Raw genomic sequence first — 17,541 nt, forward strand, 5'->3', positions numbered from 1 at the left:
TTTGATCCAGCCCACTGCTAGTTGATGGGTTAAACGGGTTGACCAACGTAATTACAATTTTTTTCAATTAAAAAAATAATATTTTTTTCTAATTCAAATCTAAATAAAGGGAACAGGTCTTAAATTAGATTTATGATAAATCAAACATAACATTTCATTCATAGAAATATATCATAAACTCTGCTCAATAAATTTTTTAATAGCTTCATAGCGATTCAATTTTTTTTTGGTATAAAAATTGAATTACTAAATATAAATTTGTGGATTTTTCATGTTGTGTAATTTCTCCATATAAAAATAATTTCACATGAGTCTTTGTTTCAATATTTTATAAAATGACTAACTTAATAAAAAGTACTTATTTGAAAAATTAAATGGATTTGTGAGTCAATCCGACTCACCACAGTTGAATCCGGATAAACTGGATTATTAGTGAGCTGAGTTCAAAATTGACTAGTATTGAAATTTAAATTTTTTTAACCCAACCCATGATAGGTTGGGTTGGTTCACGAGTTCTAATCTATTTTGACAACAACACTGACTACGAGAGTATAAAAAAAGTCAAATACTAATTTAAAATACTTTGACTAGGATGTCTAAACATTATGGACTTTAAGTCTATTATATAGTTACTATGATTCACTGGTTACTTATGCAGGTTATGTGAAACTTTCTCGAATACATTATTTTATCAATCCAATAATATCCATCATGATTAAAAAAACACATGTTTCTTTTCATCTCTATTGGCTACACCAATAATCATTCATACTCCTACCATAAATAGTATGATCATTTGAAATTAAATCACTTTAAGAATTTTCTTTCATTACACGTCTACATTAATATTAACCAAGATTATGTATAATCATGACACACCTTTCACTAATATGAGTCAAAACCTATATGTAATTATCATTTCAAAATCTTTAATTTGAATTTACCACAAATCAAAATTACTCCTTTCATCACATTTCTGTTACATTTGACAACAAAATAACATTGCACGTATAACTACTATTAGTTAGTAAGTTTTGTGGACAAAAACTATTTCTCTTATGTCACGTTTAGTTAGTAAGTTTATTATATGAATAAGGTTTAATACCCAATTTTGTCCCCAGTTTGGTTCGGAAATCTCAATTTAGTCCCTTTTTATAAAACTAATTGTAATGGATCCTTACTTGTAATTATGTGAGTCAAATTAGTCCCTTCCGTTAAATATAGGCAAACGGAGTTAATGGGCTGATGATGTGGCAGTAGTCACTGGTTAGGTGTCTAACACGTAATTATGTGCGTGCTTACGTGGTGTCTAACATGTGTCCTCTCAGGTTCATTCTTGTATTCTTGTCGGCAACTCTTGCCGGTTTCTTGGTTCTCAGAAACTTCAGATCTCAACCTCACATCACTAACACTGAGTTGATAAAGAAACTCCACAATTTATTGATTTCTCTTACGACAGTATGTATCACACTCTTTATTCACCCACATCCTTAAAACATTTTGAGCCACTACCACTACAACCGGTTTTTATCCAGTAAACTTGCATAAATATTCAAACTCAACATCTGTCAAATTTGAGACTCTATGTATTACAATAAGGTCATGGCATTGTAAAGAACAAGAAAATATACAGGCACAACATCATTTACAATGGCATTTCATATTCTTAATGCACAAAGGTTTGAGACACTGGAAACTAAGAAATTTTGTTTTTGGGACTGAGATTGTTGTTGCTGCAGTTGCTCCAACTATTGTGATTACTGTTGTTGGTCACCTTGCCATACCCAAACAATATCTTTAAGAGCAGGCCTTATGTCTTCTTTCAGTATTTTCTCATATTCCAGCGTATCTCCATTTGATTTCTTCACCTCCACCAAGTGCAGAAGTGGAGTAGTAACCTCAAAGATTTCTGCATCAATGGATAAGATCCCCTTCCTACCTTCATGAAGGCTCTCCAATTTCAACAAACCGGCAGCCCTTTTCTTTAATTTCATCTTCAGCCGATTTGCAATTTCTTGCAGCCTGAAGATGATGAGAGATGTTGTTCCCTCGTTACTACTCACCCGTAACCGCCCCTCTCTGCTCATCATCCCCAACCACACTTTCCTTTCACTCCCGATTCACCATTCTTCTCCGATGGCTGCCACCACAATCCCTAATCCTAACCCCCACAGATGCTGAGACGCTAACAATGGTCCACTCAAATGCACAACCAAGCACCCTCATCGTCAAGGGCTGTCGCCTCTGTCGCCTCTGATCAGCGCCATCAGTAGCAGGTCCCCGCTCCTCTCGCCACTAGCCCAACTCCGATCGCCATCACTCCACTCTGAAGCCACCGAACCACCATCTTCTACCTCTGCGTATCTCTGTCCCCGCCGCTCCTTCCTCCAGCCCTCCACCGTCCTCCGTCGCACACTCTCTACCACAACTCACCGCCGCCCTCACCATGGCTCTCGCCTCCCTCAGCAACAGCGCCCCCAAGCAAAACGCCGAGATCGGTAGAGGGTGGTGTCACAATGGCCGATTCGAAGAAGCAGTGGTCTGCGGTGGCCAGGCATGGTCGTGGGTGACAGAGGACGGAGGACGCACACAATTAAATAAACCTAATTTCTAATTAAAACCCAATTTTAAAATCAGTTGTCCTAACACGTAAGCACGCACACAATTACTTGTTAGACACCTAACCAATGACTACTGCCACATCATCAGCCCATTAACTCCGTTTGTCTATATTTAACGGAAGGGACTAATTTGACTCACATAATTACAAGTAAGGATCCATTACAATTAGTTTTATAAAAAGGGACTAAATTGAGATTTCCGAACCAAACTGGGGACAAAATTGGATATTAAACCTATGAATAATTATATCTTAAAGATTTATCGAAATAAATTTACAGGATTTAGACCATGAGTGCAGTACGTGTATTTGCTTTCAATGATAGGGTAATGTTTAATACTAAAAATTACAAAGTGACTTACATAACATCTAAAGTATTCAAATAATTTAGTTTAAGATAACATATATCAATTTATAATATATTTTCATATAAAAGTTCAAATAAACAAAATGTTACCTTATTAAACATTTATATAAATAAGCACTTGTTACATATATTAGTTTGAATTTAAATATATATTACGATTCACTTACATCAATTGAGGGAATGATTGTATGAATAACATATTTTTCTTTAAATAAAAGAAAAAAAACTTGAACCAAAGTAAGAAATTTCATGTCATATTTTCCCTCAAGTGAAAAATGTAGAAAATAGAAATTGAACATATAACAGCCTCAATTTGAACAACTTCTTTACGAAAACTACTTTTAATGCTGAAAACATGTCGTTGGGTGTTGTATTAACTAACTTTGAATTCATTTTGATATTGGTTCATGTATTAATGATATGAAATGTTGAAAACTTAAGTAACTTTTACGAAAATACTTGAATATCAGTCTCTATTGCCAGCGTCCATGGCTTGACACATTTATGAATGTGTTTGGTCGAATACGACATTGTTAGTAACATGTGCCACACATAAATGGTTCCCTCTCTATGTTCTCGACTCTTCTAGATATTCTCAAATTGCGAGCCTCCTGCATTCTTCAAATTAACAGTGCATCTTACTTTTTGTTTTTCTTTTGTGGGGATACAATCTATAATCGCCATTCAAATTTAAGAAATGCGTGATTAATAATTTGAAAAAACAAATGCATTTATATCATATTGTTATGAATGAAACTCTGCATGCATTTTTTTTCCCTTTTGACATCACTCTGGATTTTGCTCAGTCACGGAGAAACTAAAATATGCTAACTCCATGTCAACTATTGCAATCAACAATAAGTGAAACATGGCACAGTTACTATGAAATATAGAACTTTTTCTTCTTTTTATTTTTCTCTCTCTCCCTCCCTCTGTCTCTCTGTTTGTGTGAGTATGTATGTGTGTCTGTGTGTGTGTCTATGTGTCTTTGTCTGTGTGATGTTATTTTAGTAAAGTTTTTAACTACAGTTATTTATGAAATTTTTGTGACAACTTTGATAATCATTTATAAAAGAGTGATGCTCCCTCCACCACCCCATCTTCTCCTTACACCTTTCAATTTTTATTTAAATTCTAAATTTATCCTTTTTATTTTTTATTTTTATCAATTTTACTATTTATTTTTTAAAACCCTAATCTCAATCCTCTCTCACTTTCACTTTTCCTTTCACTCTCAGCAGCAAGCCCTCATATCTTACTGTCACTTTTTTCTCTTTCTTTTAATTTTCACTTTTGTTAATACAAAATTTGACAGAAAAAGCAGAAGATAAACTAAACTAACTATTTTTTCTTTTATTCACTTTTTATTTTGCACTCAACAAACATATTTCTCTTTCATTGCACCATTTTAAACACAGATGTAATTTTAAGCATAGATTTTTAGGTTTGGTTATTTAAAGACAAGGAAGTGGGGAAGAAATTTTTGGCAAATTATATTATGGAATCATGATACTTCAAAACTCATAAGTTATAAATGTTTTAAATTTATACCATGCATAATTTGTTTTTTCGTCAAATTTTGTGTTAACGGGAGTGAAAATTAAGAGATAGAGAAAAAGTGACAGTGGGGGATGGGGGCTTGCTGCTGAGAGTGAAAGGAAAAGTGAAAGTGAAAGTGAGAGGGGATTGAGATTAGGGTTTTAAAAGATAAAAAGTAAAATTGATAAAAGTAAAAAGTAAAAATGATAAATTTAGAATTTAAAAAAAATTGGAGAGATGTAGGAAAAAGATGAGATGGTGGAGGGAGCATCCGTCTTTATAAAATTATCTAATTAAAATTGATAACAACTTCGGCCCATAATAAATGTATTTTAAAGTGGACCTGGGAAATAAGAGTGTTTCATGCTACATCTCCAAGATCTCATCCTGCACCTCCAAAAATTTCACTTTTAACTTTTTATTTTTAACTTTAATAAATATATTTTTATTTTCTTCTTTTTTTTTTTGTTAAAAAGACTCCACACCACCTTAATAATAACTAAATTTAAAATTCAAATATTATTTAATATAATTTTATATTTTAATAATTATTAAAATATGATTCATATTATAATAATAGTTATATTAAAAATATAAAAATAAAAATAATAACAATAAAAATAAAATTATATTAAATAAAATATTTAATATATTCAAATATATTAAATTATATTAAAATATTAAATTAAATTAAATAATTATTAAAATTTAAATAAAAAATAAAATTTTAAAACAATTATTTATCAAATAACAAATAAAATTATATTAAATAAAATATTTATGTCAGACTCCATTAAAACGCACCCAAAAACCCCAAGTAGTGGGATCCAGGTGCCAAGAAGTGAGTGAGCGTCTCAGTTAGTGGAGAACAGGTGGCGGCAGGAGAGTGGTCGTTCGTTTTGGGCGACGACAGTATTTAAGGCCAAATTTCAAATGTCGTGCCACTTCTCTGCATGTCTTTCTTCTTCCCCACCTTGCTGAAACCATTTTCTCCTCCTTCTCTCTAAAACCCTCATCTTCTCTCTAAGAAATTCTCATATTTTCTTTCTCCGATCATCACTCAAGCACCATTTCCACTTAGCCGTGCGGTTTCCTAGACGTGCAAACCAAGTTCTGGTTTCATGTGTTGATCACTCTTCTAAAATGAGTGGTTCTAATAGTGTTTTGGTTTTTACTTAGTTTAGTTTTGGAAATTGTTGAGCGTTGAGGGTAGAAGGACTTATAGAGGTGAACCAGTAACCATATCTGGAAGCGTTCGGTCACATAAGAGGTAAGGGAAGCTTATATAATTTGATTTAAATTCTTGTTTGAACATTGGCATGTTTGCATGATACGTTGTTTGATGAATATGAGATATGTGTATACTGCTTGTTTGGACGTGTGGATGGATGAATGATACATGTTGTGAACTGAGTTGAGATAGGACTTGATATTCAAACTGTGGTAGTCTAAGTAAAGGTGGTAGTATAGACGAGAGTTGTTAACGAGCGTTCGGTTCTTCTTGAGAGTACCTGGTCTTACCTGAGTCTCATGTCTTGGGGATGGAAGCTAAGAGTTTTCCTGTAATAATATATAGAATTTGTTAAACTTTGACCGAGAGTTAGTATCAACCATTCTGTTCCCCTTTGAGCATCCGTCTATATTAGGTTCTCTTATACAGGGAATTTCGTTAATAACGATCGTGTTAGAATAATAGATATGTATATATGAGTGTTCAGTCTAATTGTAATTCTTCTTTAGACTTCCTAAACACTTTAGTTAAATGTGTTATATACTACTTAAGGTCGTAGGCGTTGTCGTTCTTTTTCCTTTAGAATTAAGTGGTGGCTCAATTGTATAGATTTATACTCATTTGTTTTATGTGAGTTTATTAGTGATCGGTCTAGAATCAAGCGTTCAGTCTCAGTAGCGCTCGTTCCTGATAAGCATTTGGTCTTGGACCAGCGCTCGTCCAATAGTGTTCTGTTTCTACAGGGCTCGGTCTTAAACCAAGCTCTCGGTCTTGTTTCTTTAATATATTATTACTGTGCTTAGAATCAGAGTCTTCATTCAAACTAGATAGCGTTCGTTACTCCATAGTTTCTCATCAGTATTAGTATTTAGTGTAAATCAGTATTGGTCTTTAAAAGGTGTTCGACCTAGAGTCTTAGTACTCGGCCTAGGCTTCGTGATGTCCGGTTGAACTCTTAGGAGTCTGTTTATTTAAGTAGATGAGTAGCGCTCAGTCTTGTTAGTTTCCAAGCAACGTTATTCCAGTCGTACTTGGGTTATGATAAGAGCGTGTGATCTTATTTCATTTGAATGTATGGATGATTCAGTATGAGAAAAATTGATATGTGTGGTGAATGATATAGTTTGATTATGAACGAGTATTCCAGGGAGGAATATCTCAGAAAGTGGTTATTGATTGGTAAAGTATGAATGTGGGCATGCTAAGCTGGCGGTTCATCCTGATATTCCATGATTACTCGTTCTCATGTAGAGAGGAGTAAGTCACGTGTGGGAATGACAGGAGGTCCTAGTCCATAAGGTTAACTTGGACGGAATGGATCAACCTCGGGTGGCAGCTGTTGAGGGTATCATAATTACTACATCACCCGGGTGCACGAACATCGTAGCTACACAGGATTCATACAGTCCGGACAATCAGAGTCATGTGGTCGTTATTTGCATGCATGAATGTATGAATTATGATGTGGTTGTTGTTGGTTTTGTTATGAATGTTGTATGTTGTGATTGAATAAATTAAATTACATAAGCTTACCCTGTTTTTCATTTTTGTCTGTGTTGTGCGTCCTGTCGTTATCCTGTTGCAATGATCATCCGTGTGGATGTGAGCAGAAGGAGAAGAGCTGCTTGAAGAAGTGTTGGAAGATGCCGCGGAAGTGAAGGCCGAACCTTGAGAGCGTTCGGTCTGGTGTTAGCTTTACCTTTTGGTAAGACCGTTCGATAATAATGTATTTTGTACACCGTTCGGTCTAGTAGTAACTAGCCTTATAGTTTTTAAATTACCTGTTATTGTGTAAGGCCGTTCGGTCATAATCGCATCTCGTTCAGCGTAGAATTGGTCTGTAGTATTGTTAACATGTGATGATTTTCGTATATAATTTTACACTGTATTTTTGGAGTATTAACATATTTTACAGATTTTAATATATAAATAAGTTTTTTAAAATTTTCATTTTTATTTAAAATTTAATAATTATTTAATTTATTTAATATTCTATTATAATTTAATATATTTGAATATATTAAATCAAATTTATTTTGATTATTATTTTTATTTTTATGTTTTTAATTATTAAAATACAAAATTATTTTAAATAATATTTAAATTTTAAATTAAATTAAATTATTATTAAGCTGGTGAAGATTGTTTTTAATAAAAAAGAAAAGAAAATGAAAAAATATTTATCTAAGTTAAAAGTGAAAATTTTGAAAAAATTGGAGGTGCAGAATAAAAATGAAATTTGTTGAGATGAGATGAGATCTTAGAGGTGTAGGATGAAACACTGGAAAATAATTTGGTGTTGAAAGAAGTTGGGCCTAGAAATTACATTTCAAGTAACCAATGGGCCTTTATAATAGCCGGCTACATAAAATAAGAGTTGGAATAGATACATTAAAAAAAATAAACAAAAGTTGTTGTGGGCTACGTGTAAGACCCATGAAAAAAAAAATATTTATAATAGTAAATTTTAGCATTTTATTAGTAATAATAATTTTAATGGATAGAAAAATATATATTTTGAATATAAAATTATAGTAATTTTAGAAGGAGAGGTTAAAATTTTTGATAACTTATTTAGTATTTTTTTTTTAAGAAAATCGAATAGTAAAAAATGAATAGTAAATAGTAAAAAGTGAATAGTAAATAGTAAAAAGTAAATAGTAAAAATAAATTTTCAGCATTATGATTCCTTAGCATGGAAGAAAGTAGTAGGTAGAAATTAGGATCAGATTTGGTGAGAAAATGATTGAAATATTATTTTTAAATAATATTAAAATAATAAATAATATTAAAATATTAATGAATAGTAAATTTTTTTAACTATAAATAGCCATAGGAGGGAAGGGTATTTTGCACCAAGAAAAGAGGAATCAAGTGAGAGCTTGAGAAATAGAGAAGAAAGAGTTAGGGAGAAATTTTTAGTTGCAAGAAGAGTAGAGGTTCTGAAGGGTTTCGGGGGAAACAAATTCGGAGCAGGAGATTAAGTCTGGAATAGAGGTAGGGGAGCTAACTTTTCTAAGCTTTTATATTATGATTTAGTACTGTTTTATTACTATTCATGTCTTGAAATTATGTATGAATATTGTTAATGCTTACTGTATGTTTATCTATATTGATATTCGGTGTAAATATTATATGTTGTTGTTTTGAATCTGTTAATAAGAAATTTGTTAGAAACTAGTTGAGGAACACTTTGGCTAAGGAAAGACTTGGTACTTAAGTTGTCCATTGTGACGCACCTCTCTTTCCTGGAAGTCTACTCGACAGGTTTTTAACTTAAATCTTGTGTACAGATTATGTACTGTTAAATTATCATGTAATATATCTTGTTGGAATATATTCAGTTTGTATGATTTCTGAAATGATTGAAGTTTATTTGATTTGAATTTATGCATCTAAACATGTATGAGTATTACGGGGAAATGTCGTAAGGGTATAATATGAGTCGAGGAATGTGAGTATGGTATGAGTCTCGCGGAGAGATTCTGTAATGTCATGGTATGTGTATGAGGAATATGGGTAGATTTCGTAATGGTATAATATGAGTTAAGGAATGTAAGCATGGTATTAGTTTCGTGGAGAGATTCTGTAATGTCATGGTATGTGCGTATATGTTGATGTTGAGGGTCATGAAGTTGGAGGTTATCCTGATACTCTAATAATCATTCAGTCTCAAGTAGAGAATGATGAATTATGTGGTGAGAGGGGCAGGAGGTCCTGGTCTATGTGCCGGTTTAGGACATAGTGAGGGGACTAACCTTGTGAATGGTATGGAGGGCAGAATGTCCTGGTCTATGTGCCGGTTTAGGACATAGTGAGGGGACTAACCTTATGAATGGTATGGAGGGCAGAATGTCCTGGTCTATGTGCTGGTTTTGGACATAGTGAGGGGACTAAGAATGACATCACAAGTGAAAAACCTTCCGTTGTATCGCTCATCAACATATCGTTGGGATAAGTGCCTATTGAATATCGTGGGGATAAGTGCCTATTGAATATCGTGGGGATAAGTGCCTATTGGGTATTGTGGAATGAGTGTTAAGTATTGTGGGATGAGTGTTTATTGGGTATTGTGGAATGAGTGTTTATTGGGTATTGTGGGATGAGTGTTTATTGGGTATTATGGAATGAATGTCTATTGAGTATTATGGTATTTATTGGGTATTGTGGGACGAGTGTCTAATAGGAATTGTGGTACGATGGTATGAGGGTGTTTGACATAATTATTATATGATGTTTGTATCGAAGTAATTATGCATGTCTTATAAATGATTTGTTGCATGTTAGCTCACCCTACTTGTTTGTGTTTTGTGTTTGGGTATGTGCGATGATCGTATAATTCGTTATACGGGAGCAGATGAAGGAATGTCGCCTCACATAGTACCAAGGAAAGGGAGGAGTAGAAGAACTATAATTAGAATCTTTTTACATGTATAGACTTATATCAACTAGGAAATTTTAAAGGGTGAGATTACGGAATGTTACCGTAAATGTAATGTTAATTATCAAGTGTGAAAATTTGGGATGTTACATTAATGTGAAAAGTTGGGATGTTACATTAATGGGAGAATTTGGGATGTTACACTACGTACATTAAAATATTGCTCCCTCCACCTCCCCAAGTTTTTGAAAAAATAATTTAATTACAAAATAACTTTTTTTTTTATTTTTAACTTTATTTATTTACAAACTCAAACCCTACCTATTTTTACTTTTCATTCGGTCCACGTCCCAACTCTCCTTCTTTCTTTTTTGATTCCCACCCTACCCCCAACTCCATTTTTTCTCATATCTTATCTCTAATTTGAGAAGCAGCATTATTATCTTTCTTGTTGGGTTCCGTTTGCGGCAACAATAATGAGTGTTTGGAATTTGGGAAAGGTAACAACGAAAATACAGTATATGAAGGAAAGCCACGCAGAAAATATTTGCACCCACTTCTGAGGTCTTTGCCTCTTTCCTAAGTTTGTGTGTGTGCCCAAGTTTTTACTAAGGGTTTAATTACATTAACATTTCTCAGGTTGGGGGCACTGGCAGCGAACGTTTTGAACTTTCACAACAGTTTTTACATAGCGTTTTGAAGTCACCATTTCCATTTAATACTGGAAAGTAGGCTGTTAAATTTTCTGCAAGGTTGGAGGAAAGAGGTAAAGACCTCACAGAAGTGGGTGCCCATATTTCTGAAGATTTAGCAGGGCACAGTGTTGAATTTGAACTTTGTGTTGTTTTATTTCCAAACCGAGACAACATTGTTGGTTGCGATTAACTATTTTAGACAACAACAAAAATTTTTACGTTAACTTAATCCCCGTAAATGATTTTTGTTTGGACTGAGGAACAAATTTTTTATTAATATGTATAAGTTTGAGAAGAAATCGAAAGAAGAGAAATAAAAAATGGGAGATGAAAAGAAACAGATATGGTAGGGTGGGAGGGGGTGGGAATCTGAAAAGAGAGAAGAAGAGTTGGGAAGTGAGATTGAGAGAAAAGTAGAAATGGGTAGGGTTTTACTTTAAAGTAAATAAATAGGGTTAAAAGTAAAAATGGTTATTTTTGTAATTAATTTTTTTTTTTATAAAAAATTGGGGAGGTGGAGGGAGAATGAGTGGTGGTGGATGGAGTAAGACCCAAATTAAATAATTAAGATAAATGAATAACGAAAACCTCAGAACAATATTGTGTACTTTATTTTAATTCATGAAAAAAAGGCCCTAGAATAACATCTTAAACTTAATAAATTAGAAAAAATAAATACGTACATATTTTTTATGTCTATAATTTTCATAATCATTATTTAGCATCGTAAACGACGGTAACAAAAACATGTATTATAAAAATGTTAAATATTAAGTTTGCATATTTACTTATTATTCTTCCATTAAAAGTACCTTTTATTTACATTATAATAATGATTGCAATTATTTTATTGCGTGTCTAAAATGTAAATTGTACTATGCTTGTCTTGTTTTACACACTATGATTGTCTTAGTTATTACGTTTATTCATTTTAAAAATTATCTTTACTGATATTGTTTTGTTATGAGTTGAAGTGCGACATGTTTTAGTATGGATAAATAATTAATGAAATCTTATTTTAAGATGCTATGATGCATGATAATTCAATTTAGGTTATGTATTCGTGCTTGATATTGTATGATATTATTAATTAATAATATTTATTATACTTATTTATAATGTTTCTAATCTATAAACAATAATATTTTAATGATGATAATAAATTTTAATTTTTTATTTTGATAATGTTGAATATATTATTTTAATTTGGTTTTATAAATAACAATTATATATTTATTATGTTTTAAAAAAATTTGTACAAGTTTTTTAATTTACGTATCTGATACCTATATCATATTGGTGCATAATAAAGTGATATTAAATAACAAAATATCTATATCAGTACCTGAATATATGAAAAGTTCTACTAAATTCTAAAATTATTTTGTTATTAAAGATCATATCGTCAGTAAATTATACAATAATTCTTAGAATTTTTGTACTGATATATACATAAAAATAAATATAAAACTTTGCACTTGGAATAATGGGGAAGAAAAGAGTATTAGAGGTGGGTTTGATGGTGAGAAAATGGGATCTAAAGTGAGAGAGCAAGGAAGTGACGGTGAGAGAAAGAATAGAGAAACTATGAGCATTGGGAAAAGTACGTTTAAGGTTATGAGAGGGAGAAGGGATGAGTTTGAAAGAGGGCTTGGGTTTACCAAGAAAAGATAAGTGGTGGCTTTGGAAGGAAAGGAAAAAGAGGATAATAGAAAAGTGACCTCTATCTATTAGAGTTAAGTTTCAAATGCTGCCATTTGAATAACTCAAAATACTTTTCTTTTTCCTCTTTTTAGTTAAGTTTTATTCTGTTTTTCTTTTGATATTTTAAGAATTTTTGTGATTGTGCTTTTTATGTTTCACTGATTAATATTATTTATAGATTGGGAACCTTTCAAAGTTTGAATTCGGTAACTGTTTTTCTTCTTATTCTAAATTTATTTTATTTCAACTTTTGACGACAAGTACACTGAGAAAGCAATATTGAACACAAAAACGAGTTTCTGTTTTCTATTTTCTATTTTTTCGTTGCCAGGTTATGTTAATATATATTTATTAATTATTATAATAATAATGTTAATGGAAGAAAATTATTTATATACTTAAACATCTCCAATTATTTTTTTTAATCTCATTTTTGTTTATTTTTTTACAATCATTTCACACAATATTACTTATGATATTATTACATCAATAAAAATAGAGTATTCATTGTGGATTTTTTTTATCGAAGAATTGTTAGTCATTAGTATGTTTTTAGTGAAAGGAGTTGAAATTATAATTTCTCTTACCCTCTCTTTTAGTTTTTCAAACTGATTTTATAACTCTCAAATGTTACCGGAAAAATTGAACTTACAATCTCTCTCATCCTCTTTTATATTTTTATCATTAAACCATCTTATAACTCTTGTTTCAATAAATTGAATAAAATTATATGTTTTGGAAAAATTGCAACATTTTCACTTGAAAAAGGGAATAATCAGAACGCAAACTTTATTATTAATTAAATTTAAGCAGGTCTGTTTTAATTTATCCATGTATTGAGAAGTGTTATTTCCCTAATCAATTAAGGAAATAATTTCCTTACTATAAATACATAATTATTCCATCTAATTTTCAGCTAAGTTAACAAGCAAATTTTGCTTCTTTCGGTGTCTGATACGTCACCAAGTTCCGACAATTATTTACAAAGACAAAAGTTGAATTTGGATCTGCTTGAAATAAAATATTCAATTGCTATAACAGAATATGTTCATTATTCTTTGCTGAGCTGGGTAGCGGTAGCTTGTCGGATTGAGAAAAAAAAAGATTATGGATACCAAGTTAAACATGTGAAGTGATCAATAAAATATATATAATGACTTTGATTGTGTCGCTCGGAGTTCTCAGTAAAATACATGTATAATGATATGAAGCATTAGAAAAAGACAAACAAAAAATATTATTAATTAGATGGCCATTTAAGTCTATTCTCTCAGATAACTTTGCTTTATTTCACTTTAAAGACATTTCTCATCTAAAATAAGGTGCATTATCTTACTCTTATCATCCAAAATTTTGGACTCGTCATATGTCATGATTTTCTATCAAAAAAGCTTTCTAGTTCATTATTTATTTATAATAACAGTTAGTGTAAGAGAAGTCTTAAAATAATTAAAATGGATGGTAATTCAGACAATCCTTAAAATGATACTAGCGTATAAAAAAAGTTGAGCTGAAGGTAAGTAACGCCAAGATAATGGGTGTTAGTCCCTACACCACCACACATTACTTCTTGTACCACCACACTTTTTTTAAATTCCAAAATTATCCTTTATATCTTAAAATCTCCTACACCTCTCCTTTTTCCTTGAACGAACGTCGACATCCGTTGAAGAAAAAATTCTTCAACGGATGTGGGACATCCGCACATCCGTTTAGTTTTTTTTTTTTTAATTTTTAGATTTTTTAAGTTTTTAAATTAATATATAAATATTATTTAATTTTTTTAAAAATTATTACTTAACTATTTATAAATTAATTTTATTTTATTTAATAAAATAATTATTATAATTTAATTTATATATTATTATTTTAAATAATAATTAAAATACTTTTAAAATTTTATTAAAATGGATACGGATGTGGTAACATCCGTACAAATTTTTTCTTTTTAAAGTTTTTAGTTTTTTATTATATTATATTTTAAATTAATATATAAATATTATTTAATTTTTTTAAAATTATTATTTAATTATTTATAAATTAATTTTATTTTATTTAATAAAATAATAATTATTAATTTAATTTATGTATTATTATTTAAATAATAAAATAGTTTTTAAAAATTTATTAAAATGGATGTGGGCAATTCATGAAGTTTTTTCTTTTTAAATTTTTAGTTTTTAATTTATTATATTTTAAATTAATATATAAATATTATTTAATTAATTTAAAATTATTACTTAATTATTTATAAATTAATTTTATTTTATTTAATAAAATAATTATTATTAATTTAATTTATATATTATTATTTAAATAATAATCAAAATACTTTTAAAATTTTTTATTGAAACGGATGTGGCAATCCGTTAACGGATCTCGCCACATCCGTTGAAGATTTTTTTTTTTAAGTTTTTAGTTTTTTTAAGTTTTTAAATTAATATATAAATATTATTTAATTAATTTAAAATTATTACTTAATCTTTTATGAATTAATTTTATTTTATTTAATAAAATAATTTTATTATTAATTTAATTTATATATTATTATTTAAATAATAATCAAAATACTTTTAAAATTTTTTATTAAAACGGATGTGGCAATCCGTTAACGGATCTCGCCACATCCGTTGAAGATTATTATTATTTTTTTAAATAAAAACAATAAATTAAAATATAAAATATGTGAATAGACGGATGTCAACATCCGTTGAAGGTGAAACGGATGTTGACATTCGTTTTAGAGAAGGGTAAAATTGGTATGGGGTGGTGTAAGGAGCATTCGGTGGTGGTGGAGGGAGTAACTGTCCAAGATAATTGTGGTGCGAAAATAACAACTGATCAACTCAAAATTACTCCTTTAAATAATAATAATTACAATTCTAATTTATTATATTATATAAAAAGGATTTTCTTTATATCGACATTTTTTTTAATTTTATTTGACATTTTTAAATTTTTTTTAAAAAAAAAAATAAATAATAAAAATCATCAACAAAATAAATGAAAACCATATATAATCAAATTGTAAAAATTATTTATATTACATTTATTTTTATAATTATAATTTTATTATTTTTTGTTATAATAAAAAAAAATAAACACATGGTTAAAAATAAGTAGAATAGTTATGTGATATAAGGATGAGGACGAAAATAACATAATTATCTAGTTATCTCCCTAACCTATATCTTGGTATATTACGATAGTGTATATATATATATATATATATATATATATATATATAAGATTAGAATAAGATAAGTTAACAGAAAAAATTATCCTGACGTATTGATTCCCCATATTATAAATTTAAACACGATAAAACAACTTATCCTAGTAACTTGGTCAAAGAATACCAAAATAGGCAAAAGTTTGACACATGAATTTAACTGTAGCATTGCCTAGTCTCTAAGTCAACAAAGATAACACTATGAATTAGAATGCAAGTTGATGACAAAGTTGAAGATATAGTATTGAATTCAATTTTTGTTTTCCTTTGGATTTAAATAATAGAAGGCACTATTCAATAGTACATACACTATTTTTAGTATAGTTAGTTGAGTCTCGTCAATCTGTGGAAGCATAATGTTGTCTCCACCCCAATCAGATACACCTTCACGAAAAAGTGTTATGAATAAAAACATAAATCCAGTGTTCCTAATGGATCCAACTATACATGCATAGTGGCAGAAAATCTATGATTCTCGCTTAAAATGTATGAAATAAGACTTTGCCTAGTTGCAAATTGATGAGAAAAAATTGCACCATCTCCACATAAAAACATCGACATACTCGAAGAATCGAATTTATACACTTCTATTTCAAATACAGAACCTTCTTCGAAACAAATCTTGGTCAATGTACGTTCCTAGATTGAGATAGAGAACAAATCATTATTTTCCTCAGATTTGACACTTTTTCACGCACACACTATTTATATAAGCATCTGAGGCATTCACAAACCTCACCGTACAAACTCACCACCCAGTAACGCTAACAACTACCTAGCTAGGTCAAAATAGAAAAATTCACGACGATTAAGTCCAAGAAGAAGAACATGGAGGAGAACCAGAAGGGGAAGCAGGGCAAGGAAGAAGTGCGGTACCGTGGCGTGCGGCGGCGGCCTTGGGGGAAGTACGCGGCGGAGATAAGGGATCCGTCAAAGCAAGGGTCGAGGCTGTGGTTGGGGACATTTGACACCGCTGAAGAAGCTGCTAGAGCTTATGATCGTGCAGCGTTTAACTTGAGAGGTCATCTTGCAATTCTGAATTTTCCTAGTGAGTATTATTCTCAGATAAGGGGTTCACCACCTTATCCACCTCATTTAGCACCACCATCTTCTTCCTCTTCTCATGGTGGTGGAAGCACTTCTTCTTCTGGTGCATATCATAGGCCTGTTTTCGAGATTCCTTGTTTGGATGATAAGGTGTTGGAGGATCTTCTTGGTCAGTCAGAGGAGCACAAGAAGAAAAAGAAGGGAGAATAGTACTACCACTCTACTCTACCATAATTTATCTGCTATTTTCTTTTTCCTTCATTAACAATATATAGTAATAACTCAACTTTATCTGATCTCTCTTCAGATCTAGAAACAAGCAAATATTACTATAGCCTTCGTTACCTGTGTTTGTACAAGTTTCTGTTTCTGGAGGAAAACAATAAACTCTACTTTAACTAATTACGTAGTTGCCTTTATTTTCAGCTTAATGTGCCATTACTGTACAGGATAATTATATGATTTTATCTGCGAATTGCACTATATAATTGCGTCAGATGAAAAATAGGGGTGATTATACAACGTTAAAAATATGTTATAATAATCTATGAAAGGGAGATGTAATAATCTATGTTATAATAGAACGTTAGAAATGTAACGCTTTGCAAGAAAACGTGATTTTTATTCTGATATAAACATAAGGAAAACGGAAACTTCCCTTCAGAAAATGTATATATGCATTTATTTAAGAAAATTTATCTGAAGAGTATAAATAATTGTTAGTC

The 17,541-nt window shown here is 30.7% G+C and overlaps 1 protein-coding gene across 1 annotated transcript; it reads left to right on the forward strand.

Annotated features, from left to right (window-relative positions):
• The first annotated feature begins 16,499 nt into the window (after positions 1–16,499).
• On the forward strand, positions 16,500–17,182 carry LOC108342712 (ethylene-responsive transcription factor ERF098). The gene has a single exon (XM_017580507.2). It carries the CDS (start codon positions 16,598–16,600, stop codon positions 17,024–17,026), a length of 429 nt encoding a protein of 142 aa, XP_017435996.1. The 5' UTR covers positions 16,500–16,597; the 3' UTR covers positions 17,027–17,182.
• Positions 17,183–17,541: the final 359 nt, after the last annotated feature.

This window comes from Vigna angularis, chromosome 3 (assembly GCF_016808095.1).
Source record: "Vigna angularis cultivar LongXiaoDou No.4 chromosome 3, ASM1680809v1, whole genome shotgun sequence".
Taxonomy (NCBI): Eukaryota; Viridiplantae; Streptophyta; class Magnoliopsida; order Fabales; family Fabaceae; genus Vigna; species Vigna angularis.

Coding starts and splice junctions, on each gene's coding strand:
- LOC108342712 (XM_017580507.2), top strand. CDS start 16,598: ATGGAGGAGAACCAGAAGGGGAAGCAGGGCAAGGAAGAAGTGCGGTAC.